The 20,075-nt window shown below is 42.2% G+C and overlaps 1 protein-coding gene across 1 annotated transcript; it reads left to right on the forward strand.

Moving 5' to 3' along the window:
* The first annotated feature begins 16,511 nt into the window (after positions 1-16,511).
* On the forward strand, positions 16,512-19,719 carry LOC124622140 (HIG1 domain family member 1A, mitochondrial-like). The gene is made up of 4 exons (XM_047147774.1): positions 16,512-16,782; positions 16,956-16,987; positions 17,415-17,523; positions 18,471-19,719. The coding sequence occupies exons 2-4, from the start codon at positions 16,976-16,978 to the stop codon at positions 18,665-18,667; spliced, it is 318 nt and encodes a 105-aa protein (XP_047003730.1). The 5' UTR covers positions 16,512-16,782; positions 16,956-16,975; the 3' UTR covers positions 18,668-19,719.
* Positions 19,720-20,075: the final 356 nt, after the last annotated feature.

A 20,075-nucleotide genomic window follows, 5' to 3' on the forward strand; every position in this document is an offset into this window, starting at 1 on the left:
AAGCGCACGCAAAACTGCCATGAATGAGGTCCCAGTCTAGTGTAGACGGTCTATAGAAAAGTCGGAAAGTTTATGTATTACATCAATCTGTGGAAGACGACGATTGAAACCTGCGTCCGGCCATCCCGATTTAGGTTTTCCTTGACTTCCCTCAATCGCTTCAGGCAAATATCGGGATGGTACCTTTGCAAGGGCACGCCCGACTTCTTTACCCATCCTTGCCTAATCAGATGGCACCAATGACCTCGCTGTGTGGTCCCTCCCCCCTCCCCCCCCCCCCCCACCCCCACCCGAATCAACCATCCAACTTCTGGATTACCTCACATTCACGTAAACGATTGCAGCGGTCGGAATCTCTGTAACAGTGGCGGTGGTGAACAGTACGTTAAAGCGACTTATTTATCCAATTACAACAGTGTTGCAGCACCTGACCAAGTCTTTCTATTACAAAATAATGTCCAGTGTTTGGCATCTAGGCGATGCGCCCTCTGGCAATGGAGGCTCGGACGGTTTCAGGATGCTATTCGGCCACTTGTTCTCGCTACTTATACGTCTATTTTAGTCCAAGAACACAACGTGAAGGCACAGCGTTTCCTATTAATAAAGTCAGGCCTTGGCACATTTGCCGCCCACAAGCAGCAAGCAATGTGCGCGAAAATTCATTGAAAAACAGTAAATAAGAAAGAAAACACAAAAAACGAAGAATGGAATACCAAATTATTCTTGCCAGTAATGAGGGTAAAATAATACACAACACTAAGAAAATGTCTCCCGCGAAGAATCTTCAGTGTAAACATATTTCATGAATAATATTTTACTACATGGAACAATTTCTACAGGTTTCGGTAACGTATAAGCATTGTTATCGACATAACAGTACAAATATCGGATTTAGAGGATGAAACTACTGCCAATTATTAGCGCACGACTGGTGGTGGTGGTGGTGGTTAGTGTTTAACGTCCCGTCGACAACGCACGACTGGTAAGATAATGCGCATGTATTGTCCGGGCGTTCTTACAACTGAGCTTCTGTATAGACCTCTCATCCAGTGTGTTCAATGCAATTTGAGCTCAACTCGAAATATCGATCTTTTTTGTGCTACTGCTACAAACAAAACAAAAATGGCTCTGAGCACAATGGGACTTAACTGCTGAGGTCATCAGTGCCCTATAACTTAGAACTAATTAAACCTAACTAACCCAGGGACATCACATACGTCCATGCCCGAGGCAGGATTCGAACCTGCGACCGTAGCGTGCTACAGATAGGCAACGGAATACACTATAGAGTACAGTTCAGTAGACTCAGGCGCTGCAGTGCTGTTACTGGCATATTAAGTAAAATGAACTACTGCTCTCACAAGGGACATTTCGTACTTTCTTATATGAGGATAACTGTAGATCGCTTACTCCCTCTAGCACTGATTAGTAATGTGATCGTGTCCATGCCACACACGTTTGAAGCAGGAAATGCCGATCGCGTTGACAGTAATTATGGTTCTCCGCCTGTTTCTGTACTACGTCTCCAGAGCAAATATTTCTCTCAAGATTCGAAAATCAGATAAAAACTGTAGGGCACTTACACCAAAACTTCCCCAGATGGTATCTGAAACTATATATGTCTGATTTCAGAGTGAAATAAACCAGTTTCGTCTTGACGAGACGTACAGTATTTCGTCTGATTCGCCGAACTGATTTTACCATTGTGGTACCAGTGTTTTAATATATCCGATTCAAAATCTGTCTCAAAAACAATCGGACATTCCATTTAGCTGATCATAGTATCCATGAGATGTCCAGCGTTTTACAAACGATTGTCTCTTCCCAGTTATAAGTTCCACCAAGCTAGACTTTTTTTATACACGTGTTAGAAATAGCTGAACTTTTAATTACGCTGTTGTAAGTCGATAAATCATTTCGAGAAATTATTGTTCATGCGTAAAATGCATCTGCAACGAAACAGATTAATTGGGCGCAATGTTTGTTTCACAGCTGTTTCAGAAGGACTGTAATGAAATGTTTTTCATTCTAGTTACTGAATAGAGTTGAAAGACACACGAGATCATTCATCTTGCAGGACCAGAAGAAGCACATGAAGTGTGCCGCATACCGCTGACTTAAAGATTTTGTGTTTTCAGCCGTTAAGACTATACTCCATTCATCATAAGAATAAACCTGATGCAAACAACCACAAATACGACGACTGGTCAGAAACGGTAGCGCACGTACACTGGTGTTATTATGCTTTGGAAGTAGGTCCTACTTATGTATTAGATACGTTATTACTAAATTACGTTAATTGAAACTCTAAGATATTCGATTGTATTAACAGCCATCGACGTTTTTCTTAATCACGCTTTAGCTATGTGGTTTTTATTTAAAAAATCGTGTACAGTCATATCCTCTGCACTGTTGTGCTCTGATTGTTGGGCTGTTGATGCGCAGCATGAAACTGGCTGAGGCTGTTTCCTGTTCCATGGTTAAACAGGCGTGTGGAACATGGTTAAAAAGTGACGAGAGATAGGTTGTTTTTAATGTTTCTCATAAATTTACAGAAATAATCAGCTTTGAAGTTTTCCGATGGACTGTATTACATTTAGTTAGACACAAAACCAGACAGGACAGGTAGAAGAAACGGTAACGTAATTGGCTGAAAAATCTGCTACAGTTCGAAGTTCCCGGGTTCAAAACTGACCTCAATGATTGATTTTTCTCGTTCAGTTTCAGGTACCTGTATTTCGTTATTGTGAAATTCATCATCATTTTTTGTGAATAGTGCATGTCTTCTTGTTTCTAATTACATATTGCACACTAACTTCCTATTTTCATTTCAAATATAAATTCTTAACTATCGATATTTTATGAAAAACTATTAATAAAAATTGTTTAAATTAAGGAAGCATAAGAGTTTAATTTTTAAGGCAAAAATGGAAAACCAAATACTCTTTATTTGGACTGTGTCCATCGTTTTATAACGCAGATGTAGATAAGTGTCTTAGAAACATGAAAGACAATCATTTTCACTGCATCGGGCGCACCATACAAATGCAGCATTTTAAGTTTGCCACTGTACCATTACAGTACGAACCCAACAGAACTAATCTGGAGCCAAATTACGGGATTTGGGCCGAGAAGTAACAAGACTGACAAGCTGCCAGAAGTGCTTAACTAACGCACGCAGGTTTTTCAAGTGTCACTTCCGAAAGCTTCCGTTGGGTAAACCGTTCGCCGGGTGCAAGTCTTTCGATTTGGCGGGATAATAGAAAATGAGAAAACGCGGCGCCTGCTTGGCTTCATGGATTCTGTTGTTGATAGGCTCGTTATCAACGTAGTAGGTGACACTTCCAGAACTGAAATGCATTTCTCAGATTCGTGTAAGGAAGGAGCTAAGAGATTACCAAATGACTGACAGTAATTAATACCTTCGGTGGCTTCAGTGTTCAACAGTATGGTGAAATCCCTGCAGTATGCTTTTGCATTACACACAGCTCACTCTGAAAAATTAAGCTGTGTTTAAGTTAGAAATTTTCATCACTCGTGTTCATAATTAGAATGCCATGTCAGGTGTTAACCCTCGGGCGTGGATGTGTGTGATGTCCTTAGGCTAGTTAGGTTTAAGTAGCTAGAAGTTAAGTCCCATAGTGCTCACTGCTCAGAGCCATTTGAACCATTTGTGCTGGCCACAACTTGGCTTCCACTCCACGTGAAACGAAATCCAATGAGATTCAAGCAAACGCGGAAGAATACATTGCGTAATGTTTACGTCAGGTTTATTCTTGTGATGAACGGAGTATACAGGCACGACACTCGGCGAAATGTCGCAAAATTTCGACGCTGCCACACGACCAGAATCTGAGAGCTTTTCATCGGTATTTTGCGCGCCTGTAGTTCTGCTTGATAAGAGAAAATATAGCGACCATCGAAATTCCCCTTGCGTTATCTTCACGTCTTCTTTTATATTTTTTGTAACATTTCTTTTTAGCCTAGTCCATAGCGAATGTTGCTTGTTATTCATATCTCGTCTCCCTTGAAATATGAAACACAATCACTAAATATGTTCTCAGTTATCGACTCACTACGGAAAATGTCGCGTAGCTTGATAACATACTTCTCAATACTCCATATTGCCAGTGTTGCATTAGTTTCCTGACCTCCCAGTTATTTAACCGTCCATTGACATAATTTTTATATTCTATTTATATTCGGCAAAATTTCTTTCTCTAGGATGAATATACACTAGAGCGTTCTACAAAATAAAAATATTCCTTCCAAAGACTCAGATTCATATATGTTAAACTCAGGACAGAGAAGAATTTATTTCTTCAACATTCTTTAAGTCCAGTTCTAAACGACTCGCCCATTTTCATACTGAAACTATGTGACAGTTTAGATTGTTGCCGTAATTGTTTCACCAAATTCATTGCCTGCCTAGTGTCATATCGTACCCACATCGTTTGCGCTAACCCACCACTTAGTTCACTCTGCATTTTCGCTAGTATCTAATTTGATGCCTTTGGGGTTTTCTGAGTAGAAATGGCGAGTTTTCAAGTGTACAATCAGACACAGCGAAGGAATGAAACGGGCCAATGCGCAACTTTCATTACGTCTTGAACAACCTGATACCTACCACAATTACTACACTGCACAACAGTTTTGTATATTCATACACAGAATGGGTATTGAAGCAAAGATCTAGCACAGATAATGCTAATTTTATTACTTCTCCAATAGCAAAATTATTTTTTATATGTAGGATTATTTCAAGATTGTTAATTAAAAACTGTCAAACTAACTTCAGAAAAGATTATCGATAAATAATTCATTTGTTATGTAATAGACTGTCTTTGATTTATGTATTATCTATTTCTTTGTAGTTAGTTGAAAGTTGCCATATGAAGTTGGCGGGGAGTTGCTTTTCTGTGTACGTCATGCCGTATTCTGAGGTTCAGACAAGTTAGAATATTGAAATGGTGCTGTTTGTAAAATATGAGAATAAATTGTTCTGTGTGAAAGATAAATTGTCTGCTTTCAAGTACTTATTTTAAAATAAAATTTGAATATCCTCATGCAAACAGAAATATCATACTTCTCGTTACACAGTCGACAAAAACGGCGAAATACTTCGAATGGAGACAACAATCACTATTTCGTGAATGATTCTGCCTGTGTTCGTGTTTATTCTCAATGGCAAGCACATGATGCAAACATATGCAAAAGGAGTGATTTGCGACTTTTGTAGTAAAATTATATTTTGATAATATAGATAATGAGAGTATTAAGGTTTACATGTCATGCGGACTGGGATATCTGATATGTATAGGGCTGAGCTATGGAGTCACTGCAATGTTTTTTTGAGTGTCATCCTTTGCCGTTGATCTCACTATGCGACAATTTTGTCGCAGCAAAATGCTTTTAGGAAACAATTATTTGACAGAGATATATATGTATAACAACGGGGAACTGCTCGCGCTTGTGGCTCATGTACATCGAGCTAATGTCTCAGATGGACTGAACCGTACAGGATAAATTGTTGGACTTTCTTACGTTCAAGTGTGCTTCAAATCACTTAACGCTTAGCTATCTGGTGACGGCTAAGGTAGTTCGCCAGCTTGTGACAATATTGCTGACTACTGGCGATTAGGGAAAAATATTTTAGATCGTGTAAGGTACACATGTTGACCTGAAATCTCTGAAAGTTATTTTGTGCGACTGCTAAGTCATTTGGTCGCCGTCTCAACTGTTCGAGCCAAAATGTTGAATATAGCTCCTTAAAACTGTTGTCCCTTAAGCAAAGCATTTTCTGTTACTGCTCAGCACGATACGCCAGCCTCGATCCGTCTTAACCGTCAGTGGTGGGGCAGTGGTAAAACAGTGCACTTCTGTGTCAGAGAAGAGGGAACCAAATGCCCGATCAGCACCTCTAGGTTTTCTGTGGTTCCCCTAACTTGAGTTAGGCGACTGACGGGATGGTGCTTTGAAAAGGACACAGCCGATTTCTTTCCCTGTTCTTGTGCAGGCCAAGCCTGTACTCCTTATCTAATGAAGTCGTCGTAGACAGGACGTTAAAATCCTTTTAAGGCTTTGTAGCACATATTACATTCACCTTACAATTATAAATAATACACCAGATGAAAGAGAAACACAAACAGTTTTTCTTGCAATTATTCAGTGCGAACACCGATCACACAGCGAGTCGATAGATAATTGTCCGAAACCTTGACCAATGTGCCAGGAGTAACTGTTGCAATAACACTGTTTCTAAAGCCAGAAACATCAGTTATAGTTGATTCACCGAAAAAGAAAGGCCCATAAACTTCCCGCGGTGATATTTCTTGGTGCTAAGCGGGGAAGACTCGCACTCGTTCAACACGTTTTTCAGTCACTCTTTGTCATTCCATACATACTCTTCCCACTGCGAACAGGTACACAACCAAAACTGTTTGAGTTGCTCTTCCATTTGGGGTATTATTTACAATTGTAAGGTGAATGTAATATGTGCTACAAAGCCTTAAAACCGGTATGTTCATTTTGAAACGCCCTGTATTACCATTGTCAGGTAACCCAAGAATGAGCAGCGCTCGACCCGCCGCGCGGAGATTCCACGCGCTGCATATCCGTCACGTCAGATAAGCAGACACGCCCTCGCGTTGCGTAGCGATGAATCCAGGACGCTGTCGCGGTCAAGCCGAGCCGTGACGCAGCAGCCGTCCAGTGACACAGCAAGCGCGCCGCCAGAGAGAGATGGAGATAGCCCGGTTGGCGCTCTCTGTCTACTGCTGCGGCTCATGCTGTGGCCACGCGCCGCGAGATGCGCATGCGCGTTGCTGGACGTGAGTCAGCACTAACTCCGTGCGTCCGTATTTCCAACTGTCTGTCGCGCCGCATCTTGCATGCGGTCGGCCGGTACGTTGCGCCGATTTAACTGGTGGAACTTTGTAGATATCGTCTCAGTGCTGTTCGTTTTCAGATATTTCATTCTGCAGACGAGAGTACGCTGCTTCTGCAGCTTTCCGACAGATTAAAACTTTAGGACCAGGGCTCGAACTGAACACGGATTTTGCCTTTCGCGGGCAGTGCTCTTACGTAAGACACTTTTTAGGTCTGCGTCACAGCCTCATTCTATCCACAATTTCACTACTAATTTTCCAGCTTCACAGAGGTTTTTTCTGCACACCTGGCAACCGACTGGATAACAGTGTATAAGATTAATTGATAAAGGATATCGCGGAAAAGGACTTGGCTCCAGGTTAGAGGTTTGGTCCAGGTCACAAGTTTAATCCATCGGAACATTTAAGATCCATCTCCGGATTTAGATACGTCCAGACTGACAGGATAAATCAAAGTTACACAAAGAAGGGCAGTGCGAATGTTCAACGTTATTCCACTCATGAAACAGTGGGTAGGGAATCCTCCGCCAAGCAACATTTTGGGGAGGGCAACCACAGCTCAGAGACATTATGAATATTGTTATTCGCAATTATTCACCACCTTAAGTGTCGTACATTCGAAGAAAGGCGTCTAATACCTCGCAAAAATAATGTTGCAAGAAGCTGTTTTTAGGAAGGAATCGAAGACGTTCATTCAATCTCCTGTGTATCTACGAGGGTTGTTTTTTAAGTAAGGGCTGTTTTTATTTTTAAAAAAAGATACAAATACTTTTGTAAAAAAACTTTTATTTTCTGATTCTACACACTTTTACATATTTTTCTATATAGTTGCCTTGTTTATTTAAGCACTTGTCATACCGTACAACTAAGTTTTTAATTCCCTCTTCAAAGAATTCGGCCGCCTGCTCCGACAGCCAAGAGTTCACGGCCACTTTCACTTCATCGTCGTCATTGAAGCGCTGCCCGCCAAGATGGTGTTTCAGGTACCGGAAAAGGTGAAAATCGCTAGGAACAAGGTCGGGGCTGTATGTTGCATGGTCCAAAACTTCCCAGCCAAAAGAATCAATCAAATCCCGAGTCTTTTGAGACGTGTGAGGCCTAGCGTTATCGTGCAGGAGCAAAACTCCTTTTGTCAGCATGCCGTGCCTTTTGTTTTGAATTGCTCTGCGGAGCTTCTTTAGAATTGCACAGTAGGCATCTGAGTTGATTGTCGTTCCTCGTGGCATTAAGTCCACTAGCAACACACCGCGCCGGTCCCAGAACACAGTTGCCATAATCTTGCGCTTTAACAGCGTCTGTTTGGCTTTGACCTTGACGGGTGAGGTTGTGTGTCGCCATTCCATCGATTGTCGCTTGCTCTCGGGAGTGATATGGGATACCCATGTTTCATCTCCAGTGACAATTTGACTCAACATGCCATCCGCTTCTTCCTCGTAATGAATCAGTAAGTCCAATGAAGTGGCAAATCTCTTCCCTTTGTAGTCCTCTGTGAGGGGTTTGGGTACCCACCGAGAACACAGTTCCTTAAAGTTTAGGTTTTTCAGACACAATTTTGCACAAAACCGATCTTGAAACTTATGGAAATTCCAAAGAAAGAGTGGAAATTGTGAATCTTCTGTCCTCACGAATCTTTGTTACGACTGCAGCCACCAAATCATCAGTGATCACAGAGGGCCGGCCTGAGCGTTCTTCGTCATGGACGTTTTGACGGCCATTTTTAAACTCTCTAACTCATTGACGCTCTTTATCTTCACTCATTGCATTCAAGCCATAAACTTCTGTTAACTGACGATGAATTTCTGCAGCTGATAGGCTTCTCGCGGTCAAAAAACGTATCACTGACCGTATCTCACACGCGGCGGGCGATTCAATAATCGTAAACATTATAAAGTAGCACAGCGATGCGTACACGTCAGCTACAGAGCTGCAACTTGCATCAGTGTGAACGGGAAGGATTCCAGCAAGTGGCGCGGTGGCTTGTTGCGGCGTCCGCGCGAACTACGGGACTATACGCGCGAACGGCCCTTACTTAAAAAAACAACCCTCGTATCCCATAGAGACAGCAAGGACAAATTTCACTAACAACAGTTCACACACGGACGTATACCTGATCATGTACCCGCTATTGTTAATACATGCTTGTGAGGTAGCCAGTTTGAGTCCCGAAGGTGGAAAAAACTTCCAGCTTGTATTTGGTAGATACGGAAGATGTGCTACTTTACAGTTCCGGATCATCACCCTTTGCGCCAGTATCTTGGACTGATTTCCAAACATTTCTGTAGAAGTCATGGGTCAAGGGTGATAGTGAGTTACTAGACGGAGGATATCGTTCAATTCAACGCCTACCTTGGTGCTGCTCGAGTTGATCAGGCTAGGTGTCAGCCTTCCCATTCGTTTCGTTCTGTATTCCTTCACAAAACCCCAACATAGGTAGTTTAAAATGCATTCACCAGTCATCCATACGATACACATAAACATGCACACACACTCGTGACACTTATTATTAACAGAAGGTAACAAAAAACCATCTCCACAAGAAACTTGCCCAAGATGGAACAAACTCTGACTTTTTTGGTAGATACGATATTGCACATTTGGTAGAGGTTTATAGGTAATCAATTTTCTGTAACTCTGACCGTAAGTGGTATGGTGAGAGAAGATCATCATTTCGTAATCTACTATGATTAAATTTCGAATAAATGTATCAGCATAGCTTCCTGGAAAATTATAACGTATGTCACACCAGTACTCGATCCTGTGAACTATCCATACACAACTTGCGAGCTGTCCTGACAGCTTTATATCTGCCAGTACGTGGTTCCCTACCTTCCAAACCTCACAGAAGTTCTGTATACGTTGCGGGACTAGCTCTCCTGGAAGAAACGATATTGCAGAGAAATGGCTTAGCCACAGTCTGAGGAACTCTTTCAAGAATGAATTCTCACTCTGCAGCGGAGCGTGCGCTGATTTGAAACACCTGGCAGATTAAAACTGTGTACCAGACGGGGAGGTAAGAAGGTAGGGGATAAACTGGTGGGAGTCTAGCTCTGATGGCAGGTCGTGAGTCGTGCTGGGATAGCTCATTCGGTAGAGTATTTTCTGACAAAATGTCAAGATCCCAGGCTCTAATCCCATTCCAGCACACAGTTTTAATCTGCCAGGAAGTTTGTTACTAAAATTCAAACGTGCAGAAACGTGTACTATTCAAGTTTCGCTATTACAGCAAATTGTAGAACAATCAGGTAGGCTGGCAGTGGCATGCTACGCCGCTCTTCAGCCATAGAGTTGACAATAACAGTACAATAATGGCGAATTAAAATGAACATAGTGATGGGCAAAAAATAGTGGTCACAGACACGCAAAAAACACGGAGCCGTTCACACTCGACGAGAAAGACACTGAAAACCCGTTGACATGGCGCACATAACACTGATGAATCCGATGGCACAAGTGAACGGAGAAGCGTGACGGCGGACACTAAAAACACAAAACGACGTCACACACACGAGACACAGATGGCGATGATCTCCGGCGCGAAAGTCCACGTAGCGTGTGCGAGTCTGGGGACCTGTCAAGAGGGGAAGAAGGGTGAGGGGGGGTGGAGAGGGTGGAGAGGGGAGAACAAAGATGCCAATGGCTGAGGAGATGGGTTGGAGGAGTAGAGGGACAGGGGAGAGGAAGCCCGGGGGAGGAGTGGGGAGAAGGGGGGGAGGGATGGAGGGTGCCCAAAGGAACAGATACAGGAAGAGGGAGGGAGGATCAAAGTTGGTAGGAGGGGTAGATGGAGGGGAGGAGGACATCATCAGGGAGGGGGAGCTGGCGGAAGCCACCTTGGGAGAGGGTAAGGAGGGTGGAGAGATGGAGACCGGGTGGGACGTGCGAATACAGGCGCGGCAGCGGGCGGGGGTGGGAGAGGATCGGGGAGACGAGCAGGTGAGGAGGATCGAGTTTACGGGAGGTGTACAGGATCCGTATCCTTTCAAGGAAAAGGAGGAGGTGGGGGAAGGGGATGAGATTGTACAGGATCCGTGTAGGGGAGGGGAGACGGATGCGATAGGTGAGGCGGAGAGCATGGCGTTCAAGGATTTGGAGGGATTTATGTGTGTCCGGGTCACGTGTGCGGAGGAAGGCACGGTAGAGACGACGGGATTCACGGAGGAGGAGGACGGCCTGTGGGGGTAAGGTAGGACGGTGGGGGTGGACGGCGACAGTAGGGACGTGGGCCTCCACGGCCTCAGACAAGGTCTGCTGCAGAAAGGAGGCGGCATGGGTGACATCGTCAGGGTGGTGGTAGGTGAAGGGGTGGCTATCGACCTGGGTGGAAAGGGTATCCCGGTAGGCATTCCAGTCGGCACAGGAATAGTCATGGACTTACTTAGGGGGAGGGTCATTACGAGGGTCGGGGCAGGGGCGACGACCGTCTAAAATGGTGAGGAGGACAGGGAGATGGTCGCTACCAATAGGCTCCAGGACATCCACCGTTACGCGGCCAAGGAGGTTGGGGGAGGAGAGGATAACATCAGGAGTGGAGTTGGATGCGGGACGGGTGTGCTGGGGGATGGGGATAAGGTCGCCTTGAAGGGAGTAGAGGAACCGATGCCACCGCCGTAACTGGGCAGCGGAACGACTATGGATGTTATTGTAGACAAGTAGCTCCTTCCCAAAATCACGTGACTAACCCAGTTTCATGTTGAGAACACGCGCACTAGCCTATGCTTACTCCATAGATATACATACACTTACGTTCTCACCACAGAGTGACTGACATTGTTCAAGATTACCAACATGAGAAAAATTGAAATATCCGATTTACGTCTCTGAAATACATCATTGGCAAAGTAATTACTACGAGGGCAGCAAAGCTCAAGGGAATGCAACTCCCAGCGTTTCCCCCCAGAAAAGGAGCACTGGTTGTGCTAATACAACACTCCGCCAGCTGTGTATTAATAGAATTTGTAAACACTACCTGCAATAATGCTCGTTAATTATGGGTATTTAATCCATTATAGCCAGTGTCTACGGCGAAGAACAGTGTAATTTTCAACGAACATGACAAGGGGCTCATCGCACCAGCCATCCCTCATGTGTCCGTAATGGGCGTTGCAAGGGTAGGGATGGACCGACGAGTTACCAAGCCGGGCTAACTGCGGTTGATGTGACTTCCCAGCAAACCAGGCTCGAGATATGTACGTGCGGCGCCACCGCTGTCGACGACGGTTTCGCTTGAGGTTGGAATTTACTGGCGTCGCGGCGACATCTGTCGCTTATAAACTTTTTCAAGAAAATAAACAGCATCACATGCTTCTCTTTAAGAGTTAAAACCAACTTCGAGCTGTAAAAGTACATCTCCAGTTAACATTACTTAGGCATCCAGCGTGGCTCATGTCATTCACATCTCACATAAAAACCTCCACGTTTATATAAACAGAGTTAAATAAGCATTTGTCTTAGTTTTACATGTATCTTGGTTACATAACATGTTAATACAACTCTAAGCAGGTAATAAATAAATAGCGAGTTTTAAACTCGCAATGAAAAGCATCTGGTGCTCTTTATTTCTGTAAATGTATGGAAATCAACAGATGTGGAAGAGACAACGGAGTAAATAATGCAAAAGCCAAAATGTTAGTTGTATTCCGGAGTTTTGGGTCTTTTGGTTCGAAATTTACAAATTGTCAACACAAATCAGGCGCCTCAAGGCAATTCGTAAATGTATGGTTTAGGATTTTGATTGAAAAAGTAACTGTGACACCACTGACGAACCATACACTTTAATCCATTGATCCTCGTGACGAGGACAGAGTAAATATGTCTTTTAAAAAGATGTCTTTTTTTTTTTAAAAAAAAAGAATGTTGCCTAAAGCACGATGTCCATTTACGCACGTGACGCATCATTTGATTTGGCTATCTGAAGACCATTCCATGGCTGTTAAACTCTATACAACAAGTTTCGGGCGGGTTGCAAGTCTATTTTCAACATTCCAAAACAACGGACGCAAAATCACGGCCTGTAGCTCGCTATGCAGTCACCCTCCTGAATAGTCGTTTGTCTACATTACGATGGCCCGACAGCCGTAAAACTCTATACAGCATGTTCCAGGTTTTTCACGAGTCTATCTTCCAAATTTCAAGCCGCCCTGTGTAGTATCCATTAGGCCCATGGCTATATACACTGGTATCCAAAACTGAAGCGCCAATCCACTATTTCCCCGTTCTGTGTCTAATTCACGATGTAATCATACAAACTGTCAACAGATGTCCGTACGATCGTGTCCTGCATGGAAAATGGCATTCTGGTCAGTGAGCAACCACGCCGATAATGACGTCAGTGCACCTATCAAACGGGAAAGTGTTTGCTGGGTAGTCCCTCACCCACAGACGCTGTGTACACGGTCACAGATGGTACAGTGTGGCACAGGGAAGACGCCCACCAGGCTCCCTGCGGTGGAAGGCCATGGGAAGAATAGAAGCAGGACAGTCGCCGATGGCTTAATAAGAATCGTTCTGTTGTTTTCGGATGTTTATAGAGACCGAAACTGTACCCCAAAGACCAGGGCGGGACCGACTACGTGTAACATCAGAAAGGGAGAACCTTTGCTTGGCTGTAAAAGAACGACGGTACCGTCTTAGTACTGCAAGGCAACTGACATCTGACCTCACAGCATCCACTGGACGTGTTGCAGCGAGGCAAACGGTGTACAGAAGGCTTCGGCAGAGTGGCCATTATTGTCAGAGGCCTGCTGTAAGCATACCTCAGACGCTTCTTCCCAGAAAGGAACGTCTAGAATGGAGCCATCAACAACCCATCTGGACTGTCGAACAGTGGGCCAATGTTCTTTTCACAGATGAAACCCGATTTGGTCTGGAGAGTGAATCTCGGTGGATTCGCATCTGGAAGGAACGTGGAACACGATTTCGGAACCCAACCATTGTGAAAAGAGACTGAGGATAATCCCTAAGGTGTGGGGCAGGGGTTATTTTGACCACTCGAACACCTCTTCATGAAATTGTACTTTTAAATCGGCAAGGCTTAATTGCTTTTAGGTATCGTGATGAGATCTTGGGACCTCATGTGCGGCTGTTGGGAGGTGTTGTGGGCCCATACTTCGTATTGCTGGACGATAATGCTCAACTAAATGGGTCACGTGTTGCGGTGGCTGAGACATTGGTACCACAATCAGGAGCAGTGGATTTCAACTCTTCACGTAAAAATGGGAATTTAGGTTTTCCGTGGATTCCCGGGACTACTCTGGTGTAGTCCTTCGACAGCCTTACACTATATTTACTTATTTTTGAAGTTCATTGTCAACAGTCAATCAAAGTTCGAAAAATTAGAATCTTACGAAGACTAGAAGAAGAAATGACATATGACGAATCACTAATCCACAGTGTTGTACAGGAAGATGGGAGAGATTCAGCCATAAAGTCTTTGAGCGCTTAACAAATTATGTGAAGAATACAATTAACCACAGTCAACAACTTCTACTCCACACGAAAAATTTCGAGATGATAGGTTCCACATGATTGCGAGAGGCCGCAATTTTGATTCATGGAACAGGGCAACAACGAACTTCACTTACTGGCAGCAAGCCATCGGCCTCATCCTTGTCCAACTAATAGTCTCTCTCTTAATGCTACACACCTTATAGTGATTCAGTACCAGCCATTCACAAAATGCAGATGTATACGTGTATTTTGCCGACGAGGCTTGGCTTGGGATTGCAACATTTTTGCTTGCCTTCTTCAGCCGCGCTACAGATAGAGCCTGCACGTTGGCATGCTAAGAAGTTATGTCAATAGAGCATCGTTGGTAGCAGTACAAAAACAAAAGAATGTTAGGGGCAACAAGCGAAGATAGTCAATAGTGTAAGACATAGTAGAAGATTGAATATGTATTTCCTTTTAGTAGACTTTAATGTAGGGAACATCTCCAAATTAATTTTTTACTAGCTGTTTAAATGAAAATTGTGAAAACACAGTTTTCTTATGAATGGATCTCTCGCCAATTTGTGTATCCCTCTTTCAGCGATACCAAATCGAAATGCCCTGAGTGAATTGTTTTATGAGGATGTAAATGTGGCTTGCGATGATTTGTTTCGAAAACGAGTCGTTTGCTCAAACGTGTGATTGTTCTATTGCTTCTTCATGATTTTCAGCATAACCGCTATGATTTGTATCTGAACGGAACGTATTTGGAATAAGAAGCTTCTGTGCAGCTCATTATCAAAGTTACAGTTTTGCTGGTTTTCAAAATTTGTTCTGAGCATATTATTTTCTGAAAACCAGAGTCGCATAATAATAACAGCTACTGAAATAACTATGATGCGAACAAGAATGTACACAGCGTCCCGTGTAGATGGAAGGGGGTCAGCTTATATCAATTTCAAGGTGAACAGCGAAATAGTTCGAGATTTCGCAACAAATAAAACTTACTACTATGGTCAGTGTCCGTTGTACGTTCGGGCTTTCTTCACAAAGATACGTCTACCTACGTGTTGGGGCAAGATATAAACATGTCATGTTTGGGAGCATCATTTTATTCTACCGCCCGCTGGGTACACCGCTGCATGCATGTGTTAAATACACCAGAACTAGACAAATGGTGCAAGACAATATTTTTTTGGTGTGAGAGATCTGAATACGAGAAACCACAGTCATCTCGTATGGGATTATTTTCTTTGGAAGATGCACATCATTCGTTACTGCGGTATTAAAAAGTCGGAATTGTTTAAAATGGTATTGCTCCTGTGTTATAAGTTATAACATCCTGCAACTGTGTAAGAGGTGCTATTCGTCGAGAGTGAACGCCAGCTTGGATTGATCAATATTTATCAAGCCATAGATCAATAGAAAATAATCCGCATACAGAGTACCGGTATGCGGCTCACAGGAGCACTAGTACGAACACTGAATTCGGCATCATTTTAACACATGCGATTATCAGCGATCTTTCATTGTCACTACTGTGTTTTTTAATTACAATAACTTTGACAAATAAAAGATTTATTAAAACGGCGGAGTTTCGTTAGATCGGTTTAAGTAGGATGAGGTAATTTTGGAAAACCTCAGAAAAACCTAAAAGATAACGATTAGATGTAGGCACATGTGGCACTAGCGGTATTTCTGTAAGTTTATAACTGCCTTATGGGAGCCACTATATCCCTCACAAGTAATGATAAACAGCTGGATGAAAAAAAAACCCGTTGTCAGATTAGTAACAGAAGCACCACAGTTAACAATTCTTTCGTCTTAATAATGTAACATTCTTATTCATGAAAATCTCGAAGAATCTTACCATCAACATATCACGCTTCTGTCAAGTTGCGTATCTTTTAAAGGCAGGCGGCAGCAAAGACGAGACACGTTGAAATTAGTTAAGTGTTAAATTGATTATATTCAGAGTAAATGTTATGAGATATTTATTCGGAACGGAAAATAAATTTTTCGTCTCCTCTGTTATTGCAATGTGCGAAAGTCTCCTAGAGCTCTGAAATCAGCTGATGTGTCCTGACGAGTGAGACAAGCTACAGCAAATTCACTTGCTGCCTACGTCTGAACCTGCACGTCACGTTGTCCCCCTCCACAGCGTCCGTAGGCGAGGACGCTCATATATATATACTCATGCTGTGTGCGAGACACTAGTCACTCAGTTGATCTGTGTGGAAGCCAGTGAGTGCGGAGTCGAGGAAATATCGCGACAAGAGTGGGACTTTCAGTTATTGGTCATCTGAGCGAGATTTTGCAATTTCACGTGACAGCTGGGCTGACGAAACGATTCACCGACCTACGTCACTGCACGAGTCGGTAGTAGTCTTTGGTGTCCTTCAGTAATCTTTGTGCGGGGGTCAGTGTGGCACACAACTGTTGGCAGCGCTAAATTTCTGCAAGACAAGTGGTAAGTTGTGAGTGAAAACATAACTAGAACAAGGAAAACACAACTATTGTGATAACTGATAATCTTCAGCAGTGAAAGTGTTAAGCTCGTGATGTAATAAATTGAAAATTTTTGAATGTCCGCAAATTCATTTTCGGTATCAGCTGATAATTTTTCTTTCGCCTTTTTAATAGGTCTGTAAGCGGAACTTGGAATGCCTAACAAGGTATATGATATTCATTATCGGTAACATTTAGAATCTAGGCCTTTTATGGCTTGGAGATTGTAGGCCACGAGCTAAGTAACTGCTTTCTATGTAGGCCTAATTCTTTTGCATACGCTTTAAATAAAAAATTAATGTAATAGAAAACTTTTTCAAGAAATTATGATGCTGACTTGCACCTATCTTGCTATGTGCTTTTATGTCAAACTGTATTTACGGCTGGAGATTACTACTTTTATCATACTGTTTTAATGACAGTACTGTGGCTTCTTGCGCTGGATCTTTTGTAAAATCCCCAAACTAAGCATTCTACTTTGCGAGGTTTCGATTTCAGAAGTTTGCAATCCTTGGGCAACACTTACTTCCAATAGATTACATAAGTAAATAATTTTACTTTGCGGGTTATGCAATAATCACATTGTTCACATAGGTTGCGGAATCAGAAGAAATGGCATCGTCTCCGCCAATCCTGTATCGTGACGAATCGCAAACGGATAAATTGTCAAGAAAAATTAAAGAAGCGCCGTTCGTACCTATTGGTAAGTATTTACGCAATGCTAACTTAATAGTTTAAGGAAAAAGACTGGCATTAGCTTCTCGTCCTCCAAAGAAAGACCACACCTGCTCTCTTGTCCCCTCTCCAAGGCACTGAAGACTGACTGACTAACTTTTAATCACTGTCTTGCATTATTCTAGGCTTGATAATGCAATTTATTCAGTATATTGTTTCATTCATATGTTATTCCTTTGGAGTGATACATTCAGTAGTTGCAGTGACTGTCACTGTTGTTTGTACAATGTCTGTAAGCAATTATTTTGACAGTGCTCCAGATGAAGCTTCAACAGTTTGTTTAATCATTATCAAAATACTGGTATGAGCTATAATAGAAAATATGGTATTTAACACCCTGCGGAAACACATTTTTCAGAGAAATGTGAAAGTTGGAACTATTTGTGTTGAGGCACACCAGTCACCACATGCTACTTTTGCTGGCTGATGATAGATTGAGTATTTCATTCTTCAGCCCATTCCCTCTCCCCCTCCACCCCCAGTGTTATATCTTCACTATACAATTTTTAATTGTAAATATATTATGTACCCAAAGCAAGGAAAAGCAATATTGTTAAAGTCTGCAGTACTTGATTATTGTTCTAGAGTTACCAGGAAGTTGTGTAGATGAAAGTATGGGGGTATGTGTGGATTAACTTCCTCCAACAATTAGTACTGGTACAAAGGGAGTAAAAATGAAATGCTTGTCAGCCTGAAGGGAAAATAATGAACAAGCAAAGAAGTGATCAAAATGTTGCAAGTAAGATTGGAGGCAGCATTCCCTTCATCACTGCAGAAGCTTATCCTTTAACTGCTGTTGTGGGTGATGTCGACATTTTAATCTCTCTCTCTCTCTCTCTCTCTCTCTCTCTCTCTCTCTCTCTCTCTCTCTCTCTCTCTCTCTCTCTCTAATGTAAACTCCACAATTTGTTACAGGTCTAGCTGGTCTTGTTGCGGCATGTGCTATTGGTGCTTACAAGTACCGCCATCGTGGACAGATGTCTACATCAGTGTTCCTGATGCAGCTTAGAGTTGCTGCACAAAGTATGGTTGTTGGTTGCATGACTCTTGGTCTTGGATATCAGATGTACAAAGACTACCTCAGTCCTGACCGAAAGAAACCATCAGAATGAAACTTTGTTTCATATGTATGACAGCTGCATTGTTTTAGTATTTGCAGCTCTGACAACATTTTCAGCTCACCTCAATGAGGTGGTTCTGGTAATTTAGTGATTATTGGGAGAAAATGTTGTCCACGAGTGTTGCGAATATTTTTCTTTCCTAGATGCTGCAAATATTTTGCATATTTATTTCTGCTGTATGAATTGTATCTGATATTAAGTATAGTTCCTGCTTTATGTGAACTGTTGCAATAATTTGTGAGAAGAGGAGATACTCGAGTTGTGAAATGAAATGACAAGACCTGTTCTGCATCAAGTTTGTGTGTGTGTGTGTGTGTGTGTGTGTGTGTGTGTGTGTGTGTGTGTACTGTATGCACTTGCTTTTCTCTGATAGTATACAAGACTAGTTAGATGCAAAGTATATCAGCACAAAGAGAGGCTGTCAGTTGCACTATTGCAATTATTTGAAATTGTTATTCATGCCATTTTCAATTAATTAAAATCTATGCTGTATGTACAGGCCAAGTGATCATAAATAGTGCAGAGTTTTACATTACACTCTATCCTTTAAGCAGATCATTGCTTCAGTGCACTAGAGAAACATGTGATCTAAAAGTCATAAATGTACAGATTCACAAAGTGTCAGGTGTTAGTGTCTTCAGATATTTGCAAATATAAATTGCCAGATATTAGCTTTGATGTAAGTTTTAACTTTTTTGTCCTGGTTAGCTGTTCACATGATAAATGTTCAGTATTACATAATAATTACAGTCTTTGTTAAAACTGTGTGATGTTAAACATTAATACGTTATCACTGATTACATATATTGTGGGAAGCAAGTGTGAGAAAATGGAGTACTCTGTGAAAAAAATCTGTATTACATTGTGATAGACTTGTTGAGGTACAAACTGCTACTCCTATTTGTCAAACATCAATAAATTTAAATTACATCATCATAATCATCATATATGTATTACATATGTATACTTCATCTCTGGAATGGATATTTTATTTCTAGATAATGATGCTGTTGTGGAATAAAAAAAATATTTATTTTATGGAATTTCGTCAGTGATTGTTCATCCAACCAAATAATATGCAAGGTCAGATCACATAATGATGGACAAATTTTTTCAGATGGAGATCTTGACCATAAATTTGAACAGCAAGAAAACTATGTAACCAAAGAAATTTTATGATTAAAAATGCAGTTTCACAACATTGATACTGTGAACACTTCACTGGAAGTGGGTGCACTGAATTCAGTCCTGTTATTGTGAGTTGAGCAGTGATGTCATGCTCAAGCACACATTTTTAATCTCTCTCTCTCTCTCTCTCTCTCTCTCACACACACACACACACACACACACACACACACACACACACACACACAAAGGTTCAGGTTACATTGGAAGGTAA

Source organism: Schistocerca americana, chromosome 1 (genome assembly GCF_021461395.2).
Source record: "Schistocerca americana isolate TAMUIC-IGC-003095 chromosome 1, iqSchAmer2.1, whole genome shotgun sequence".
NCBI classification, from domain to species: Eukaryota; Metazoa; Arthropoda; class Insecta; order Orthoptera; family Acrididae; genus Schistocerca; species Schistocerca americana.

Excerpts from the sequence above, each read along its gene's own strand:
- LOC124622140 (XM_047147774.1), top strand. Across the intron at positions 17,524-18,470 it reads AGCGCCGTTCGTACCTATTG|GTCTAGCTGGTCTTGTTGCG; the intron begins GTAAGTATTTAC and ends AATTTGTTACAG.